General features: G+C 40.0%; 1 protein-coding gene across 2 annotated transcripts in view; it reads left to right on the forward strand.

Annotated features, from left to right (window-relative positions):
- Positions 1-22,307, forward strand: part of OSBPL1A (oxysterol binding protein like 1A) — a 208,100-nt gene that overhangs the window by 39,120 nt on the left and 146,673 nt on the right. For both annotated transcript variants that reach the window (XM_028523968.2, XM_036009197.1), the window contains exons 5-7: positions 8,863-8,974; positions 14,262-14,347; positions 15,449-15,593. In XM_028523968.2, the coding sequence (XP_028379769.1) occupies positions 8,863-8,974; positions 14,262-14,347; positions 15,449-15,593 (343 nt within the window). The remainder of the gene's footprint in view (positions 1-8,862; positions 8,975-14,261; positions 14,348-15,448; positions 15,594-22,307) is intronic.

The following is a 22,307-nucleotide window of genomic DNA, read 5'->3' on the forward strand; positions in this document are numbered from 1 at the left end:
TTTAACCACTTCTGTCTTCTTCAACTCTGAGCATGAGACTGTGCTAAGTTGGGCCTTAGTTTGATTTTTAACATTAGCATATATTATCTCTTGTATTAGAATATAAAATTTAGCTGAAGCTAAATGGTTACATTACATAGGAAAAACTAAAATTTTATATGCTCAATATCCAAGCATGAATGAATTTTGCAAAAAGTTTCTAATTATACTCATGAAAGGAATTAAATTCTTATTTTGATGTAATCTTTTACCATGAAGATAAATTAGCTTATGATAATAAGATTCTGTGATTTAATAAATAGAATGATAAGTTGAACAGGGATTTGGTTTATTATAGAGCATTTTAAATTCTTGTCCTTTGGAATTTATAAAATACAGTGCCCATAATTTTATGAGGGGGCCACTAGGCTTTTCTTGGTACATTAGCGACCCCTAGTGTTCCTTAATAAAAATTAATGTACCAAAATTTCAAGGTGTATTTAGCAGCTGTTCCTTTATTTTTCAAATGCAGTTCAAATTGTGATGTTCCTACATCTTTCATAATCAGTTTAAAGTGGGGATACAATCAGTATGGTAAACAGTTGAATCATAGTAGTGATGTTTGGTTTGACTTACTATTTTCTAACAGCTGAGAATACATTTAAAACAAATGCTTTCTGTATTCTGTGGCTCAGGAATTGTCTCTCTCACCTCACATATACAAGATACATATAATCCTAGGGTTCATATAAGCTTATCTATTTTGTTTCCTAGGGTACCATTTCTCATGCTTATGTATTAAATACCATGTGCCAGGCACTGTCCAAACAATTTGTCACATTTCCTTTCGTGGAAAATGACAACCCTAAAATATAGGTATAAAAAATCTTTCTTGTAGGTTGGGCTTTCCAGTATGCTGAGGTGGAGATCAGTGTACAACAGGTGTGTCAGAGTGCTACGAGATCACGCCTGGGAGCTGGGGGAGGAAGCAGGAGTGGGCAGAGACTGGGGTCAAGCTGTAATGTGTTCTCAAGAAATGTCTCTAGGAGGAGCTTTGCAGAAGAAATGACCCTTTAAAGCTAGCCGGATTTGGGATGAGAGGGCTTGACCACTGGGATGGTCTGCCAGTGGATTCAGGCTGTCCATAGGGGGTGACCTTACATGAAGCAGCCTCTTGTTATCGGCGGACATTATCTAGAGTGGCTGACAGCAAAAGGCTGCTTCCCAGGCTCTCCCAGCATTTGGGGTAGGAAGTCCTTGGTTCCTCAAAGGGGACCTGCATGGTGCATTACAGCTTTCGCTACAGGCCACCATTTATTCCATTCAGCTTCACTTTTTCATACATTTTGGGAGCAGTTCCTTCAAGGATCCAGTGGGCCTCTCCCCTGGGAGAAACTTAGCAGAGGAAAATTGGTGGGTCAGACGGTAGTCCCAGTCCCCATAGTTGGTCTTGGGTGAGGGAGGTCATACCTGAACCATCTTCTCTCTCCTCTACTGTCCATTCTAGATTCCTCCTCCCCTTGGCTAGCACATGTGGTCTGCGTGGCTTACCTGGTGGTATGGCTTAGGCCCTCATCCCTGGAGGTCTAAGCCCTCGGTTACCCTGCCCTTCTTAGGCTGGGCTTGCTGCACTTGTCCACTTACTGTCAAAATAGGACAAGGGGATACCAAGAGATACCTAAGTGTATCATCTGTATGCCAAACATAGTCCTCCACATCCCCATTGTGATTAGACCTACTTTCTTCTGATGTTCAAGTTCAGTTACTCTGCCGAGATGTGACTTTTCTTGCCTGCTGGTTCTTTGACACATGAGCCCAGTGTTCAGGCAGCTTTTTTCATCTCTTGCCAAATGGATCAGAGTATTATCCCAAGTTGTGGAATAGGCTGCCCCGGAACCGAAGAGGCCAGCCAAGCATTGTGCCTCCCTGTGTATATTTTGGGAAGTGCACAGTGGAATATAATTGGTTCTTTACCTTGGAGGCTGTGTCCTAGCATTACCCAGACTACTGACTCCCTGAAAATGTACTGACTTGCTGAAGCTCCTGAATTGTTCTTCATGTTTATCTCGCACCCTCTGGACCACATGTTTCTTACCAAGGCTTTCAATATTCTAGCTCATTTGGTTCTATTAATACGTGATGTCATTGATAGAATGGACCAATGTGATGTTCTGTAGGTCATCCAAATGGCACTGAGGCAAAACTGTAAATGTGTTCTGTTGTTCATGTGAGTGCAAACTATCATTGATCTTTTTTTCCTAACAGGGATAGAAAAGAAATATGTCTGCCAGGTTGGTTACCGTGTACAGTGTATACTTAGGTAGTATTTTCCTGCTCTAGCAAAGATGCCACATTTAGCAGAGTGGCTGTAATTGAGGCTATTTGGTTGAGTGTGTGGAAATCTGCTGTCATCTTCCACATTCCATGTGGTTTCTGCAGAGTCAGACAGTAATTTAAATGGAAATATGACAAGGACTGCCACCCCTGCATTCTTAGGTTTTGAAGAGTGGCATTATTTTCTGCCAATCCTCCCTACGGGGCATTTTGATTTATTTTGACAAGGGAGTTAGGAGAGCAGTTTTACAGCCTTCTATTTGGCTCTAATATTATAGACTAAGGAAGCAACATAAGAGTTTGCCAACAACTCAATATGTCTATTCCAATTATACATTCAGGGACTGGGGGAATGACCACTGAATGTGCCTGTGGACCCAGTGTGTGCACCATGAGCCAGACCTGGGCCAAGGTTTTCTTTATTATTTCTCCCCCCTGCATGCCCCCTTTTTAACAGAGGGGCTGGATAACACTTAGGGTCTCTCGGCATCAGTATCAACTCAGACCTTATACCTAACTATTGGTTAGATGTTTGGGTATCCCTCTTTCCCCAGTATAGGCTACTTGAGTGAATGGCCTTTGGTCCTTTTGGGGATGGTCCAGGACATTCATGACTGAGTACACTTGCTTTGTTGTTGCAGAATCTTTCCTTCCAGGTTCTGGCCTCTCTTTCAGTAAATAGTTCTAAGTCCAAAGTTGACTCAGGTCCAGGAACTGGACATGGCATCATGACTTTTATTGGGATATTGGGGTGACTTGTCTCCGGCTTCTGACCATTCATTGATCTCTTCTGATGGTACCAACTGAGTTGTACTTGGATGGTTTCTAGCAGCATGAACAAAGCGATGGCCCCCATCATAGATGTCAAAATGCTAGAAACGCCATTGCAGATAGTAGAAGAAGGTTCTAAAAAGCAGGCGTGCTGAATTGGGTGCACGGGCAGTATGTAAGATCGTACCAGATGATTTTGTGTCACCGAGGGCCCAGGATGTGCTGTTCACCGAAGCAGGAAGAAACGGCTGGTGAAAAAGGCACCAGCATCACCAAGGAACTTGTTAATGATTGTCCTCTGAGGTCTAGTGTTGCCAGTAGGAAAATGCCATTGCAGACCTACAGCAATGTGAGGGACATGTCAGAGGGCCCTGAAACACTGGCTGGAAGTAGCACGTAAATGTTAGAAGCCAGGTGGATGCAATTAGAGTAATGAGCGTCAAGCACTGATCTGCAGAGAGCTATGGAAATGGTTAACAGAACACAGCATTCCTAGGGGCAAATACATGGGCAGATGATAGCCGATATTGCTTTCTTCATCTTTTTCTTCCCCTTTTTTATTAGATTGAGAAACCACTGCCTCACATAAGTTCTTTAATAACTTATTGTATTTTTCCACAGCCAATGGAGCTCAGTTCTGTTTCTTCTTCATTTCCCACTTCCCTACTCATCCCCCTCCTTTTTTCCTTTTGCTATTTGGCTAATTTCTATTGGCCTGTCTTCAAGTTCATTGATGCTTTCCTCAGCAGTGCTCTGATGTCTACTGATGAGATCATTGAAGGCATTCTTTATCTCTGTTACTATGGGTTTTTTTTTTCTAGCATTCTCCTTGACTCTGTCTTACAGTTTCCACTTCTCCATCTCCCCATGTATGTTGTCTACCTTTCCCACTATCCTTTTTACCATAATAATCCTAGCTATTTTAAGTTCTCTGATTATTTCAGCATCTGGGTCATTTCTGTCTCATTCTGTAGATCAGTTTGTTGACAGTGGGCTGTTTTCCCTGCTTCTTGTGTGTCTGGTAATCTTTTATGTTAAACACTGCAAGACTGTAGACACAGAGGTGTATAGTACTGGGGCCTGGAAATGGCCACCTCTTATTATGGGAGGTTGGATCACTCTAGTCTGGAGTAGAGCTGAGCTTCGGTTTTGTTGTTGCTTTGGTGCCATCAGTATAACACTGTCTTTAGATTCCTTCCTTCTGGATCCAGCTTTGCTTCTGTGTAAGGCACAGGCTGGTTTGCTGGAGGGTTTTTCTTTCTTTTTTTTTTTTTAAGATTTTATTTATTTATTTTTAGAGAGGGAAGGGAGGGAGAAAGAGAGAGAGAGAGAGAAACATCAATGTGCGGTTGCTGGGGGCCATGGCCTGCAACCCAGGCATGTGCCCTGGCTGGGAATCGAACCTGCGATGCTTTGGTTTGCAGCCCGCGCTCAATCCACTGAGCTATGCCAGCCAGGGCTTGGAGGGTTTTTCTTGATGTTCCTCCTTCCCGCTCATCTTTAGGCCTTTGTTATGTGCCTTGTGCCTCAGAGTTTCTCTCCACTCTTTTGCTTCTCCCCATTCATAATCTGATACTACTTGTTTGTAGTACTTGCTGGTCTCAGGGTGGGAATAGAGGACAGGTGGAGTTCTCTGTTGTCCTGGTCCAGCCTTTACCTTAGACAGGCCTTGTGTCCCCAGATAAGGGACAGGGGCCCAGGGGTCCATGAGATGGTTCTTGGTCTGGGATCTTCTCTTCTCGTAATAGCAGGAGACCTTGAATGGGCCCCACTTGTTTCCAGTCCCTCTGCTTAGCTGAGAGAACCTTCACTATGCCCTGTGGATGAAAGGCTTTGCTGCTCTTTCCACAGTGGTGTCATTCCTTAGGGCAGAAAGGCTCAAAGGCCATTCCCGTCCTCCAGGCCTGCACCTGTGGTAACCCCAGCTAACCCAGATTGTGTTAGCTCCAGGGGGAGGTCACTGGAGAAGAGCCTGCAAGTGATTCAGGTATCTATGGCTCTCAGAGGTTCTGTATTGTCATACTAGTCAACTTCTAGACTCTACAATGTGTTTAAATTTTTATCTGCTTATTTGGCAGGCCCAGTCTTTTTTTTCTTTCAATTTTATTGACTTTTATTGAGATGTAGTTGATAAACAATGCTATATCAGTTTAAGATACACAGCATAATAACTTGACTTACATATATTGTGAAATGATTAATACAATAATCCTTCATATGGATTGATCTCATATAGCTGCCAAAAAAAAAAAAAGGGCGGGGGAAGGACTTTCTTCTTAAAAATTTTGTCCTTTACCCTCACCTGCGGACATTATTTCATTGCTTTTAGGGAGGGAGGAAGGGAGAGAGGGAAACTGACGTGAGAGAGAAGCATCGATTGGTTGCCTCCTGTGAGAGAGGATCCATCGTGTGGATCCTCCACATGCTGGATGGTGGGGGGGGAGGGCGGGGGATCACATGCTGCCTGGACCAGGGATCCTATGCTCCCCAGACCAGGGATCAAACACACAACTCAGGCATGTGCCCTGACTGGGAATCAGACCTGCAAGCTTTTGGTTATGGATGATGCCCCCCCAACTAATTGAACCACACTGGCCAGAGCAAAAGATTTTTGTTTTTGAGAACTTTTAAGATTTACTCTTAGCAATTTTCAAATTTACCTTACAGCAGTGTTAACTATAGCCATCATGTTGTACATTACAGCCCTAGTACTTGTTTCTAACTGGAAGTCTGTACCTTTTGACCAGCTTCACCTAATTCTCCCAGCCTCTGGTAACCACAGATCTGGTCTCTTATTCTATGAGTTTGGGTTTTCTGGTTGTTTGTTTGTTTGTTTTGGATTCCACATATAAGTGAGATCATACAGTATTTCTTCCTGTCTGTCTTATTTCACTTGGCATAATGTGCTCGAAGTCTATCCATGTTGTTGCAAATGGCAGGATTTCCTTATGTTTTTTTATGGCTGGGGAGTAGTCACCAGTGTGCGTGTGCATGCTTGTATGTGTGTGTGTATCACATTTCCTTTATCTCTTTGTTCATTGATAGACACTAAAGTTGTTCCCATGCCTTGGCTGTTGTGAATAATGCTGCAGTGAACCTGGGGATGCAGAAATCTTTTAGTGTTTTTGTTTGGATATATAAATGGAATTGCTGGATCATGTAGTAGTTGTGTTGTATTTTTAATTTTTGCAGAAACTCCTACTGTTTTGCATGGAGCCTATACCAAGTTATAATCCCACCAGCAGTGCACAAGTGTTCTTTTTTTCTCCACATTCTCATCAGCATTTTTTATTTTTTTATTTATTTTTTTGGTGATAGTCTAACAGGCCTGAGGTGACAGAGATCTCATTGTGGTTTTGACTTGCATCTCCCTTAATGATTAATGATTTTGAATACCTTTTCATGTACCTGTTGGCCATTTGAATATCTTTGGAAAACAGTCTATTAGGTTCTTTGTTCATTTTTTAAAATTGGATTTTTTGTTTTCTGCTGTTTAGTTGTATGAGTTTTTGTATATTTTGGATATTAATTCCTTACCAGACACATGTTTTGCAAATATTTCCCCCTTTCTCTGGATTGCTTTTTCATCCTCTTCATGGCGCCCTTTAATGTACAGAGTTTTTAATTTTGATGTAGTCCAGTTTATTCTTTTTTTCCTTTGCTTTTGGTATCCTAAGAAATCACTGCTAAATTTAATGTCATGAATCTTTTCTTCCTATGTTCTCTTGTAAGATGTTTATTGTTTTAGGTCTTACATTTAAGTCTTTTATCCATTTTAGGGTTTTTCTTTTTTATGTGGTATAAGGTGTGGGTTTAGCTTAATTTTTTTTTATTTGAATATCCAGTTTTCCTGGCAACACCTGTTGAAAAGACTATCCTTTCTTTTTTGAATGGTCTTGGCAGCCTTGTCAAAATCATTTGATCCTTTATGTGAGAGTTTGTTTCAGACCTCTCTATTTCATTCCACTGGTCTGCATGTCTGTTTTATGCCAGTATCACACTGTTTTGATTACTGTAGCTTTGAGGTAAGTTTTGAAATCAGGAAGTTGAGATCTCTAGCTTTGTTCCTCTTTTTCAATACTGTTTTGGTTATTCCAGGTCCCTTGAGATTACATATGAATTTTAGGATGAGATTATCTACTTCTCAGGGAAAAAGAAAGTCACTGGTATTTGGTAGGTATTGTTCATATCTTAATATTGTTTTCCCATCTGTGAACACTAGACATCTTCCCATTTATTTATGTTTCATTAAATTTTTTAGCTATGTTTGTAATTTTAGTGTACTAATCATTTGCCTCCATGGTTAGGTGTATTCCTAAGCATTTTATTCTTTTTGATACTTTCATAAATGGAGTTATTTTTTCAATTTTCTTTTCTGATTAGTTCATCTTTATCTTTGCCCATTTTAAATTGGGAAATTTGTCTTTTTATTGCCAAGTTGTAAAATGTTTATTATATATTCTGGATACACTTTCCTTAATCAGATATGTGATTGTAAGTATTTTCTATCATTCTGTGGATTCTACTTTCTTTACTAATATGAACCCTTTACATAAAGTATGAAAACACTTCTTCCAAAATGTTACCTTTGGAATGGTAGAAAATGCTAAGATATTTTATAAGAATACACTTTATTAAAATATTAGACTTCTTAACCATTTCTTTATTCATAAACACTGGGGAATAATATTGAGCCATGAGAAACCTGCAAGTAGACCTCATGTAACCCTGGGAAGACATGCTGGAGGACGGGGAGGGGTGTGGCATAGGCAACTGTGTCATGTAGCTGACATTGTTTCAGAATGCCTCAAACTCAAGCATAGGAAAAATGATTAGAAAGAAATACACCAAAATGATTATAGTGACCATTCAATAACAATAACAATGAGTATTTTGTTTTCTTCCTTCTGTCTTTGTGTTTTAGGTTGTATTTAAACATTTTTACTACAATTTTTAAAAAGAATACGGGAAATTTTATGAGCCAAAGGAAAACTGAAACTCATGGGAAAGTATAAGGTGTAATGATATGTGATGTCACTTCACATATGTCATGGCACCATCATCCTAGAAGTTAGACTAGCACTGTCTGTCGTCCTGCCTTAGTGTAGGACTAAAGAGCATGTGTTACCAGCACCCTCCCTGGTGTCGCTCGTGCTGGGAAACGGAACATCGGGTCTCTAGTACTCTCCTGCAGATGGCCTGCATTCTGCTCCATTTCTGCCGTCTTGTTAGGTTGTGTGACTAAACTGCACCAGCGGCACTAGTCTGCTGTATATAGTCTTCAGTCTATATCACTTTAGAAAATAATGTTCTATTTTTTAAAACATCAAAATTAATTTTAAAAATCTGCATCTGTTGGGGAAATTATTTTTTCAACAGGCTTTGGAAGAATAACATTAAATGAATGTACTATCTGCTAAGATTTAAATGCTATCTTTGTTAACGTACATTAGTTTGATCACATGAGTCAATTTGGTTATATAAACAGATAATTTACTTAAAACTCAATTATAGTTTTCACATTGTCTTTGTTAATTGTGGATTGGCAATTGTTTAGGCAATCACCGGTTATTATTATAATTAGTTGAATTATAATATTCAATTTATTGTAGTTACTTAACTATTCACTTACTATAGACAAAAATGGTACGTTATCGAAATTCCTGCATCGTACTTTTGCTATTGTAGAAACTCAATAGTGATTAGTAATTTGTGAAAGGGCTGTAATACTATAAAGCCTTAGTTTAATAATAGCTAAATATAATTTCTCTTTTTTAGGAGTTGGTAATGCTTCTTTTAGAATACAATGCTGATCCTACCGTTGTCAATGGGAGTGGACAGAGAGCAAAAGAAGTCACTCATGACAAAGAAATTAGAAGCATGCTGGAAGGTAAGTATTATGGATCTTACCATAAACAGCATTTACTTCCGTTATAGTCAAGGTTCAGAATATAAGTAGAAATGCTTCTAACCTGCCGAAATGGATGGCACCAAGCTTATGCTCTAAAGATAATGTAATTTGAGAGTCATTGCTTAGCCACAAAGCTATTTGTATGAAAGTTTCCTCAAAGCTTTCAGACTCTTAACTTGATACGACATCATGGCAAGTTTTAATAATCTGTGTGTCAAATGTCCAGCAGAATTAAAAGTAGAGAATTAGAGACATGGAGCATAGCTGACAGGATGCGGAATAATGATGGTGGAGGAGCGCAGAAGTGCAGGACAGAGAAGCTGTGAAGAGGCATAGCTGTGTGGAGTCATTTCATACTGGGGAAGGCAGCTGTGGCCGTTTCCGTTAGCCAGTTACTAGTGACTTCTTGATGGGTCAACTTCATGCTTATGAATTTCAAAGATTAAATTGCACTTAAGACATGAGTCTGCGGTAACTAAGAGGAATTTCTCTAATAATTCTAGATCAAATATTTTGATGCTTATATTGGGAAGCCTTGATGCATTAGGATTATCATCTGAATGGCCAGGGCTTTGCTGTAATTACTTTTTGATAGTATGTCTATGTGGGGAAGAAAAGGGTTCTTAATTACTACTGTAAGATACTGAATTAGAGTTATAGTTTCACACACATCTGTGTTTCTTTCCATGGCAATCAGAGAAGGGCAAGAAAATATTGTATCTTTAAGGTCATTGATTTCTTCATTATTAGTATTTTTAGCTATGTAGAAACCAAGATCTTGCTTTTTATTACTTTCTGGTTGGCTTTGAGAACTAAAATCTCACTTGTTCTGTAGTTACAAAACGTCTGCTTGTCAGACATCTTTAGATCCATGTCTGAGCATGCTCTTATGTTTACCGTGGCTCATTTTCAATGGGCAAATTGACATATAACAGCTTCTACAAGACTCTGTATTATGTGATTTGGGGGAGAGGAAGCATACTAGATGTGAACCCTGCCCTTTAGTGAATTGTGATCTGATTGGGAGGATGAGGTAATGCTTTGGATCCTGTTCTGTCCTGTAATCGTACCAAGCTGAGAACCCAGACATGAGGTTCTTCCGACAGACTGGAATGCTAGTTTAGCCTGTAGGTTGTCATTTACTGTGGCCGGTCGTGCAACATGTTCCAAGACCTCCCCAGGGCTTAGTTGACTTCTGGGTACTTTGACTTATCAGCAAATACGCTTCTAGTCTGGAAAATAGAAGCAGAGCTTAATCAAGTGGTCCTGCTGATGAGATCACCCTAGCCAGGTATGTATTAGTCGTGGGTCTCGAGTTGCGTGGGTCAGACTGCAGGAGCACATCTGCAGCACTCCCAGCCCGTAGGTAGACCAGAAACCATGTCATAGAACAGTGCACGCAGAGACAGGAAATATTTCACCCCAGAAAGACACACTTCGGTAGACACAACACAGTCATACTTGAGTGTCTGAAGAGCTGTTTGGAGGAGGGTAGTCATCTTTGCAGGAGACCAGGGCCTGCGATGCCAGGGAGGCGGCCTTTGGGTCCAATGTGCTGTAATAATGGCTTGCCTTGCCTTGAAAGACTTCATGAGTTTTCATGGTTGGAGGGGTGTGTTTCGCCATGTATAATGTGCACCCATGTTTTTGGCCCAGATTTCCAGGAAAAAAACCTGTTGTTTTAATTTTTTAGTTCAGTTTAAAAAGTTTAACAAAACTGATTATTGTATTACAAGGTATAATTTTGCATACGGATATTGCCATTACTTTCTAGAGTTATATTTCTAGCGTATAAGCATAAACAAAAGAATTAAAAACAGATAGATATGGAATTAGTACTACCAGTGTATAATGCGTGTCCTTCTTTTTCCCCTCAAAAATTTGGGCAAAACACACAGTATACATGGCAGAACTGGTATTTGGGAGAGGGTAGATTACCACTTGGCAGGCGTCAGAGAGAAATGCCTTCTTCTATGTATAACTTGGCTTTCTTTTCATTTTGAGAAATTTCCAACCTGTGGGAAATTTAAGAATACAGTGAACTCCTATACATCCTTCACTTAGATTCACCAATTATTAACATTTTGCCACATCTGGCTTATCCTTTTATATATTATTTAATATTGTTTGTTTACTTTTAATTTCTTTTTCTGAAATGAGAGTAATTTGCGGACATAGTGATACTCTAGTGATACTTTAGCCCTAAATGTGTCAGTATTTATCTCAAGAAAATGATGTTTTCTCCCATAATTACAATATAGTGATCAATTTCAGGGAATTTAGTATTAATATAATGCTATTATATAATATACAATTTATAATCAGATTTTTCCAGTTGTCCAAATAATGTCCTTTGCAGAGTTCTTTCCCATCAATCCAGGATCCAGTCCAGAATCCCACATTGCATTTTAATTTTCACATCACTCTAGTCTCCTTTTATCTGGATCAGTTCCTTAGACTTTGTCTTTTATGATCTTGACCTTTTTGAAAATCAAGGCAATTGTAGAATTGTTTGTAGTTTGGGTTTTATTCTTTTCATATAATTAAGTTCAGGATATGCATTTTTGGCAGGAATATTACATAGGCGAGGTTTTGGCCTTTACGAGTGTATCACATAGGCGGTATGTGATGTCCTTTTGTTCCATCACTGGTACAGTTAACTTCGATCCCTTGGTGGTCCACTGTAAAGGTACCCTGCCCCTTCTGTAATAAATAATCTGTGGGGGGAAAATTGAGACCATGTGTGTATCCTGGGTACCAGTAAACTTTTAATCACTGGTTTTAGCATTTATTGATAATTCTTGCCTGAATCATTTACTACAATAGAGACAGCTAATGGTGATTTGCTCATCAGTGAAGAGCATTTGCCCAGTTCTCACCTGCATTTCAAGTGCACTACCATTTAACCTACTGTGTGTGTGTGTGTGTGTGTGTGTGTGTGTGTCTCGTCAGGATGGAGTTAGACCATGACTTCTGTGATTCCTACTAACTCTGGATTCTAGTTGAAAAGAAAGGTAAAAAGTTTATAGTTTAAATTTAAAATTTATAGAGCAAATGATTTTTAGATGGAGTATTTGCTTTAAAAAATATTCAGGTGTAAAATGTATAAGTAAAAGTGTACCTCTTTAATGTACAGATCACTGTTTTCACAAATGGAACACACCCATGTAAACTGCACTCACGTCATGGAACAGCCCAGCACTCTGGAAGCCTCACCTCCCCGAAGTGGGATATTTGTTTTTTATTGGCTCAGTCAACAGTCCTGCTGCAGTGCCCTGAATGACAGAGTACAAGAAATGTCCAGGAACACAGGACAGAAACATCTGTAGGGTTTCAACTCCACATCTCTATTTTTCTTCACTTATGAGCTGAGACAATCTAGAAGGAAACAGTAGGGTGCCTCTTACCTCCCTTCCCTAAAGTCTGAACCAACATTTTAAAACACTGATTATTCAGTAAATATATATTGGCCAAATATGCATCATGCCAGACTGTCATAAATGCCTCGAATCCACAGAAGAGTAAGAACAGGTACCTGACCTGCAGAGGGACTGAGGGGATAAGTGACGGCCGGGGAAATACACACAGTGGTGGAGGCAGGTGCAGGAGGGACGGGGCCATGATTGTTTGCAGGGAGCCCACAGTCCAGGAGCCATCGAACTGGTGAGAAGAAAGATTGAAAAGCTCGAACCCCAGCAAGAGAAGGTGTTCCCAGCCTGTGTAGAGACTTGGCCACCTTCCTCTGATGTAGAAGGGGGGTGATCTGGGTGTGGAAATAATAAAAACATGAGAATAGAAGATGATGGTATATAGTAATGTTAGTAATTTCTTAAGTCGAAGCTAAACTAGTTCCAGCTACTTCCGTACTCAGGAGATGTGTTCCCAGTGGTGGAGATGCTGTGGTGCGCATGGCATCTCGTGCGACAGTCAGCATGTAGTAGTTACTAACTCTTAACAAATACTCATTATTTCTCAGGAACACCTGAGAAACCTTTTATAGTTGCCCCTTTCAGCATTTGCACAGGACATTGTACACATTTTATTTTTAAAGATTTTGTTTATTTTTAGAAGGGAAGGTGGGGGAGAGAAATATCAACGTGTGAGAGACACATCGATTGGTTGCCTCTTGCACGTTCCCAGACGAGGACCCAGCCCGCAAACCAGGCATGTGCCATCATGACCTGGAATGGCACCAGTTTGCGGGATGATGCCCGACCCACTGAGCCACTGAGCAGGGCGACATTGTACATATTTTAAGTGGGATTACTAAGCCTTTCTGTTCGCCAAAGCAATTCAAATCTAACAAAGTGACCCCTTATTACATATTACAGTCTCTTAAATCAGATTGCCAATTGCTCTCATTCCATGCAAGAATGACTTGGGAAGCAGCATTAGGGTACTGACAAGGGCATAGACTCTGGAACCAGCCTGCCCAAGTTCAAACCTTAGCTCTTCTACTTCTTGGCTGTGTGACTTCGGTTAAGTTCCTTAAACTCTTGGTGCCTCAATAAGTGCTGTAGTATTTGTTAAAGAAATAACTTTGTATTATGTGGAAGGATAAATCTAAATGCATTTATATTGTTTGTACATTTTCCTATTAGTGCTATTTATTATTATTATTGGGTTGGCCAAAAAGTTCTTTTTTTTTCCATAAGATGACTGTACTAGCACTTAGTTGTCTTTAACTTCATTCAAAACAATTTTGTCAGATTGTAATGTGACAGCTGTTATACCATTTTCAGCATATTGTGCTTTATTATTTGAGATGCAAAAAAAGATATGAGGGAGATAGTTGACATACTCAAAATATCCAAATCAATAAAGTTATTGGTGAAAATGAAAAATGTCTTATTTTATGGAAAAAAATCATACGACTCTTTTGCCAACCCAGTACTTTTAACATTCTAAGGTTCTATAAGGATGAACTCCTCTCCCCACTTATCTGTCTTTCCAAGGCAGATATGTAATACTATTTCAGCATAGAAAAATCATTCATAATTAATTGTGGTAGGTATTGTAGTGAGTAATATACTTAAAGACCTGTGAATTGAAAACAGATTCATTTGAAACTAAAAGCAGGTGAAATCTGAATTCAAAGTGGAAATCAATGAGAATAACAATTAAGTCTAACTGCATTGGAATTGCAGTTCAAAATATTGTTGCCTTTCTCACCAGGGTCGCTTTGTTCTTCATACATCTTTGTAATGAATTTGCTAATAGGAGCCTGACTAGAAGTAGAGTAACATATATATTTTTCCTTTTGCAGCTGTAGAAAGGACTCAACAAAGAAAACTCGAGGAATTACTTTTAGCAGCAGCAAGAGAAGGCAAAACAGCAGAACTCATAGCTCTGGTAAAAAAAAAAAAAAACATGATTTTTTTCTTTACCCTTCAGGAAAATTTTTATTATTAACTTTATAATTCAGTACAATTGTGGGACCAAAATACTCAAGACCATAATAATAGGACAAAAGTCTTTAGGTATCTAAAAACACTTCACATGGTAATAGTTTACTCAGGCTGCATTTTTAAATGTTGATGTTTTTCTCTGAATTTCTGATATGCATCTACACCCCCTACTGAAAAGTGATGGAGTAAGAATTTGATTCTTCCAGGCAAGTACTTAATGTAAGGACAATTTAAAAGTGAGGCCTAATGTATAGGATCCTATAAAGGCATAAGGTTTTGTACCTTGGATGTGTGGTTTTTGAAAGGTATGCTCTACTTCTAGAAAGTAACACACGAAGAAGGGACACTATTTTGGAATGTTTATATCATACTAGAACAGACAGAAAGCTTTACCCATTTTCTTTCTTCTTAGGAGACCTACTTTCCAGTTTCCATTTCCCGCATAGTCTCATTAAACATGAAACTCTAAATTGGCTCCAAATTCACCACTGAAGGATTAACATTTGCTTTCAAGTTATTTCAGCTCATTTGAAAGGCCTCTTTGGTTTCCAAACATAGGACCTGAAACATATTTTAACTTTGTGAAATGGAGACTATATAAAGAAGTGAGCTGGGAACAAAAAATTCAATTGAACTTCAACATTTACACATTTAACACTTATGGTTTTAACTCTTCTCAGTGACCCTCCGGTCGACTGAGTCATAATTTGCTGTCACTGTGCAAATTGCAAGACTGGCAGAAACAAACCATCGTAGTGGCATCTTAATGTGGGTGGGTTGGCACTGGTGTAGTGTGTGGTGTCTGTTGTCGGGGGAGCATGGGACCTGAGGTTTCATGGCATCTTGAGGACAGGCATGGGGAATGACATGCATTGGCTGGTTTAGTGAGTAAGAAGTCGCTGATGGTCCCAGTGCCAAGGAGCCTGCTCTGTGTCAGGCTCTGTGGTTTGGGGGTTCACCTGAACGTTGTTATACCTGCATGTGTTTTATGGGAGAAAGTCTGTCTTTGATGTATAATTCTGCATTGCATTTCTTTAATTGTTAGCTCAACAGACCCAGTCCTCCTGATGTTAACTGTTCGGATCAGTTAGGAAATACACCCTTGCATTGTGCAGCCTACCGGGCTCATAAGCAGTGTGCCTTAAAGCTTCTAAAAAGTGGAGCAGACCCTAATCTGAAGAACAAAAATGGTAAGTATGTTGGTAAAAGCCATTGTTGGTCATTTTGAAGCTGCACAAAGAAGTCACTACCATATAAAATTAAGTGTTTTGTTTTAGTGTCCAGCCTTTGTTAAACTGTATGGTTCTTACTTCATTTTGAAGTCAAGGCACTCACACAGGGGGAAAAAATACCTTACTAATTTACTTCCCAGTTAAGACTTAAATGTTTAGTAATGCCTACCTCATAGGAAGCACTAATGAAGACTAAGATAGATTTCCCCTCTTAAGGGAAGGATAAGTACAGTTGAGTCTCTTCATTTGCACTAGTTATATTCTGTCTGAACACTGAACAAGTGAATAGTGAACCATTGTGCCTAGGGTAGTACAGACTCAGGTTCCTGCAAGCCACTGGTTACATTTTTGTCTGCTCAATAGTATATAACCTTGTTTTATGTGTTTCTGTTTAAAAGCTCCTTATTTTTTCTATATTATTGATTCACTGCCAATATAAAGGAAAATTCATATTTTCCTTCATTTTACTTTTCATAGCCTTCATTTCTTCCTCTATTTTGCGACCATACTCAGCCATTTCTGTGAGCATCCTGATTACCACAGTGAGCTCACTGCCCACAGTACCTGCTCATACTTGAACAGAGTTTATCTAATATATACATGTTTTCCATAAGGCACGTCATAACCTTCTTGTGCTTAGGAACACTGGACAATACTCCAGCACCATGCTTGCCAGCTAGTTTCAACAGCAAAATCACCGACAAAAAGCCATATGAAAGATGTGGCACTAGGTGGCCCCTGATGAGCAATCTTGTTTACAGTTTGAGAACTGAAGTAAGAAGACAGGGACCACCTTTTTTGCCTCAGCGGGGAACATGTGCATCAGAAGAGTCAAGTTTTTACTACTCTGGACATACCTGTGAATGACTAAGAAATTGCTAGGAGTATTAATTTTGGGATTACAAAAGATTTTAGTAATAGTGTGAAATCTACCAATAAAGAGTATCACCTGTACCTACATGACAGTTTTTCATGCATGAATTGGGTTTATCAGAACAGAAGCTCCAAAAGGTGTCTCAGATATTCAAAGGGAGATCACTCCATTAGGGCTTATATGCAGCACTTATTAGAGTGCTTCCCTCTGCCGATCACCAGCCTGGGTTAGGACTTGTCAGTGGTACCACAGGACCCTGTGCTCACCTCTGTCATACTCCATGGTAATTGTTGGCGTATGTATCTGTCTTCCATTAGACCAGCCTCTTAAGGGCAGGGCTAGTGTTTCACTGTTTGACCCAGCACCTAGAGTAACCTACAGCACATGGTAACCTTCAACGTGTCACACGTTTGTTGAAAGCTTGGGTAATTAGAAACAGCTTTACAAGGAACAGGTATTTTATATAGTCAGATGTTGGAATGTTTAAAGTTGTCCCATCAGTTTATAAGCCTGTGCTAATTTTTTTTTTAATTCTTGTTTTTTTTCATTCTGTTCCAGTTGAATGTTTATTGCTTCCTTCTGGTCCAAACCAGTGATTTGAGTCCTGGTTTCCTTCCCTTCACTGTTGGTTCCCTGTATATTTTCCTTTATTTTACTTTTCATAGCCTTCACTTCTTCCTCTATTTTGTGACCATACTCAACAATTTCTGTGAGCATCCTGATTACCAGTGGTTTGAACTCGGAATCTGATAGGTTGTCTATCTCCTCCTAACTTAGTTCTAGTTTTGGAGCTTTGATATATTCTTTCATTTGGGCCATATTTCTTTGTCTTGGTGCACCAGTCTGGATGAATGTTTCTTCTGTAAATCCTTGGTTGTTGGACTTACATACAGTTTGATTTTCTGGCAGTTCTGGTAGTTTTTTGTTTTTAAAATTTTTGTTCTTTTTTTGGTTGTACGAGGAGGCAAAGTGTATCTACCTAGGCCTCCATCTTGGCCAGAAGTCTATTTTCATTCCTATTTTAGAGCATTTTTAAGTTGCAAAAGTAATGTTTACTTACAGGTGAAATGAGAAAAATGGATGCACCAAAAAATTGTAATCACCTATGACCTAAACATCCAAAGATTTAGTTTTCAGTTCTTAATTTTGTAAAATCTAGTAGATTTTTTAAAAAATGGATTCTTTCCAGAGCTGTTTCTATTAATATCTCACTTCTTTTTTAAATTGAGGTATAGTCAACATACATTAGATTAGTTGCAGTTGTACAACCTAATAATTTGATATTTGTATGTACTGCAAAATGATTACCATGATAAGTCTAATTAATCTGTCACCACACATAGTTACATTTTTTTTCTTGTGATGAGAAATTTTAAGATTTATTATCTTAATGACTTTAATATATACACTACAGTATTAGTAACTGTAGTCTCCATGTGGTACATTACTCACTAGGACTTACTTTATAACTGGAAGATTGTTTTGACCCAGTTCACCTATTTTGCCCACCCCTCCCTGCTCCCTGCCTCTGGCAACCAACCATCTTTTCTTTGTTAGATTTTGTTTAAAAGTTTGAAATAATAGATACCAACTTAAGAGTATAAATGAAAGAAAGGTCATATATTACTAACATAAGAATACAGAGGTATCTCATGGTATTCCAAGGCAGGAAATGCTGTTAGGCATCAGGAGGGGTGGAATGAGGAACCAGGAAGCGGTTCCGAACCAAGAAGGTGCCACTCACTGTGTGTGTAGCATGCTCTCGTTCTGAGGTGGTCTGTCATTTTGGTCCTTCAGCAGGTCAGCTGTGTGTGACTTTCAGCGTGCATGATGGGACATGGCTGCCTTGTAACTCTGTAGACCAGGATCTCCTAACCTCTGTTTTAAATTTCAGTGGGAGAGAATCTGATGATACCCACTTGTGTCAGGTGTCTGCCTTTGGTGCAGCCAGGTGGGGTGATGGGGGCAGGACCCCATGGCACACTCGTGGCTGCTCGGGTCTTTCCTTGGGGGGTGTGCTCAGAGAATGGTGAAAGGGAGTGGTCTGCTGAACACCTTAGAAAGTGTCTACACTCACTTTAGTTTATGGCTTATAAATAGAGTTGACATATTAAAATTCTGCTTTTTATCAGGCATCCACAGTTTTTCCATATGGTCCCTGGAAACACAGTCTTTATGGTTCGTCTTCTGGCCAGTAGTAGTTCACACGGATGTAATGTAATCTTTGCCCCAAAACTCTAGTGATAAGGACAACACCTATTTTTTTATTTTCCTATGACTACATTTTCTTAGTCTTTTTTAAAAATATATTTTATTGATTATGCTATTACAGTTGTCCCATTACCCCCCTTCATTTCCCTCCACCCTGCACACCCTCTCCCACCCACATTCCCCCCCCCTTAGTTCATGTCCATGTGTCATAAGTTCTTTAGCTTCTACATTTCCCATACTACTCTTGCCCTCCCCCTATTTTCTACCTACAATCTATGCTACTTATTCTCTGTACCTTATCCCCCTCTCTCCTCCTCCCACTCTCCTGTTGCTAACCCTCCATGTGATCTCCATTTCTGTGGTTCTGTTCCTGTTCTAGTTGTTTGCTTAGTTTGTTTTTGTTTTTGTTTTTGTTTTAGGTGTGGTTGTTAATAATTGTGATTTTGCTGTCACTTCACTATACATGTTTTTTATCTTCTTTTTCTTAGATAAGTCCCTTTAACATTTCATACAGTAAGGGCTTGATGATGATGAACTCCTTTAACTTGACCTTATCTGAGAAACACTTTATCTGCCCTTCCATTCTAAATGATAGCTTGGCTGGATAGAGTAATCTTGGATGTAGGTTCTTGCCTTTCATAACTTGGAATACTTCTTTCCAGCCTTTTCTTAGCCCCTTCTTCTCTGCAAGGTCTCTTTTGAGAAATCAGCTGATAGTCTGATGGGAACTTCTTTGTAGGTAACTGTCTCCTTTTCTTTTGCTGCTTCTAGGATTCTCTCCTTCATTTTAATCTTGGGTAATGTAATTATGATATGCCTTGGCGTGTTCCTCCTTGGGTCAAACTTCTTTGGGCTTCTCTGAGCTTCCTAGACTTCCTGGAAGTCTTTATTATTTGTCCAGATAACTTTTCCATGTCTTGCTCTTCCTTTTCCCCTTCTGGTACCCCTGTAATTTGGATGTTGGAAAGTTTAAAGATGTCCTGGAGGTTCCTGAGCCTCTCTTCATTTTTTTTGAATTCTTGTTTCATCATTCTTTTCTGTTTGATTGTTTCTTTTTTCCTTCTGGTCCATTCCATTGATTTTAGTCCTAGTTTCCTTCCTATCACTATTGGTTCCCTATGCATTTTCCTTCATTTCACTTAGCATAGCCTTCATTTGTTCATCTAATTTGTGACCAAATTCAACCAGTTCTGTGAGCATCCTGATCACCAGTGCTTTGAACTGTGCATCTGATAGGTTGGCTATCTCTTGGTCGCCTAGTTGTATTTGCTGTGGAGCTTTGATCTGTTCTTTCGTTTGCACCATTTTTTTTTTGTCTTGCCTTGCCTGTTATGTATGAGGGGGTGGAGCCTTAGGTGTTCACCAGGGCGGGACAACCAAGTTGTTGGGTTGTGATGCTCTATGTGGGAAGGGATCCGAGAGGGAACAATGGTGCTTGCTCCGCTTTCTGCCAGATTTCAGTTCCTTCCGTCACTTCCCTGGAGCAAACTGGGCCTTTCTGGTGTTAATTCCCATGTGTGTGGGCTTGTGCACGTTCTAGGACTCTGTGGGTCTCTCCAGCAACCTCTCCTGTGAGACTGTGAGTCTCTCTGTGCCTCAACCCCCACAGGTGTTTTCAGTCAGTTTCCTGAGGCTCTATTTCCTGGTGCTGGGACCCCGGGTTGCATGCAGTGCCTCACTTCACAATTGCTGCCTTGCTGAGTCTGCTGGTTGCCACCCCAGGCCTGGGGTCTGCCAGCTGCAGTCTTATGTGCCCAAGAGGCCTTAGGCGCCCGGTGCCACTGCTCTTTGTGCTGCAACCCCTCTCCGCCCGGCTGCCCCACGCCGCTCCTCCTACTGGTCTGGATGAACGTGTCTATTTTAACTCTTTGGTTGTCCAACTCCCATACAGTTCAATTTTCTGTCAGTTCTGGTTGTTATTCTGTTTCTAAATTCTTGTCCCTATCTTGGTTGTGCGAGGAGGCACAGTGTGTCTACCTATGCCTCCATCTTGGCTGGAAGTTGCTTAGTCTTTTTTTTTTAAAGACAAGGATGTTTTAAATTTTTAATCAAATTTGTTGATCCTTTTTTTTGTTTCTTCTAACCCTTCTACACCTAGGTGGAGGTTTGGTCAATATTTCTAGTTTATCTTTCATCACACAGACAAAACACAGGTAGTGCCAGGCAATAAGGTGCAGAAAGAGAAAATGGGACCAAGGGGCTAGAGAGTGATGGCCGTGGTTTTGGAAAGGGGGTTTGGGAAGGCCTCCCTGAGGTGACTGAGCAGAGAGCTGAATCGGGGAAGGGAGTGATCCCAGTGGGCATCTGGCAGACGAGCATTGAAATCAAAGAGTAAGCAAGTGTGAAAGCTCTGGGATAGGACAGCACTTGGCATATTTGAAGAAGAAGAAAGGTGCCGGTGCCTAGAGCAGGGCAGGTCAGCAGAGGTGGAGGTAACCTCAGAAAAGTGGCCAGAGGCCCAGCTCTGTGGCTGTGGCTGGAGGGTTTTGAGCAGGAAAAACAATGCGAGAGTGCGTAAGGGTGTGGCACATTTGCTAATCACTTATCTTTATATTACCCTTTGTTGTACAGTCTTTTCCTATGCTTTTGTTATGCCTTCCTCATATATTTGAAGAATTTACTTTCTTTTCATGTTTCCCATTCATTCATTGTCTCATCTGTTTCTTCCTGTGCCAGTATTGCACTTTTATGATTATTTTTGTAATGTTTTAATATCAGATAAAGTTTTCCCTTACCACTCTTCTTTGAGGATTTTCTTGGGCATTTTTTATCAGTTTATTCTTCCAGATGGCAGTTAAAACAGCTTTCATGGGTTCTTAGTAAAAGTGCTTTGGCATTTAATTAAAATTGCATTCTATGTAAATTAATTTGGAGAGTGTTGACATTTTTACTTAGTCTTCCCATTAAGGGAAAAGTCTGGCATGCAGAATCTAACCGTTGGATCATTCCTGTGTTTCACTTTATTTTATTGAGGCTGATAGGAGACCTAGTGCAGCTGTGAAGTGACTGGCGTGGTGCCCGTCCAGGTAGGGAGGCTGTTTCATTCAGTTCAGAGACATTTTCTGGACTTCTCACTGTGTGCCAGGCACTTTTGACATTGGATGCAGAAATGAAGGCTCTGTACTGGGAATTCAGCTCGTTGGCAGGAGTTCAGAATTTATTTTTGGTGTCAGGGCAGAATTCTATGAAAGAAATCACACTGTCCTCCTCTCTGCCTGAAGGAATAATTTTTCAAATGCCCTGTAGACAGAATGAAAATAACAGAGTTGGCAGGCCTTTTTTAAAGACATCTTCGTATGTGCTAGCACTTTCTCAGCTAACATTACAAAAAGTTTTTTCCCCACTAAAGAATATACAGTCAGCCCCAGTTTTCCCCATCAGCAGTTCTATAACTCTGCCTTTAAAGTAAACCTTAAACTCATGAACTTCTGCCTTTTTCCCACTGCCTGCATTTGACCACTAACTCTCTAGTCCAGACCCCCAGTCCGCTCCACCTCGACTCTTACTGCTTTGGGACTGTTGTCTTTGCTTTTCTCTTGCCCACATTTATAAGCCATTTTCCACACAGCAGTCACAGTGATAGTTCT

This window comes from Phyllostomus discolor, chromosome 9 (assembly GCF_004126475.2).
Source record: "Phyllostomus discolor isolate MPI-MPIP mPhyDis1 chromosome 9, mPhyDis1.pri.v3, whole genome shotgun sequence".
Taxonomy (NCBI): Eukaryota; Metazoa; Chordata; class Mammalia; order Chiroptera; family Phyllostomidae; genus Phyllostomus; species Phyllostomus discolor.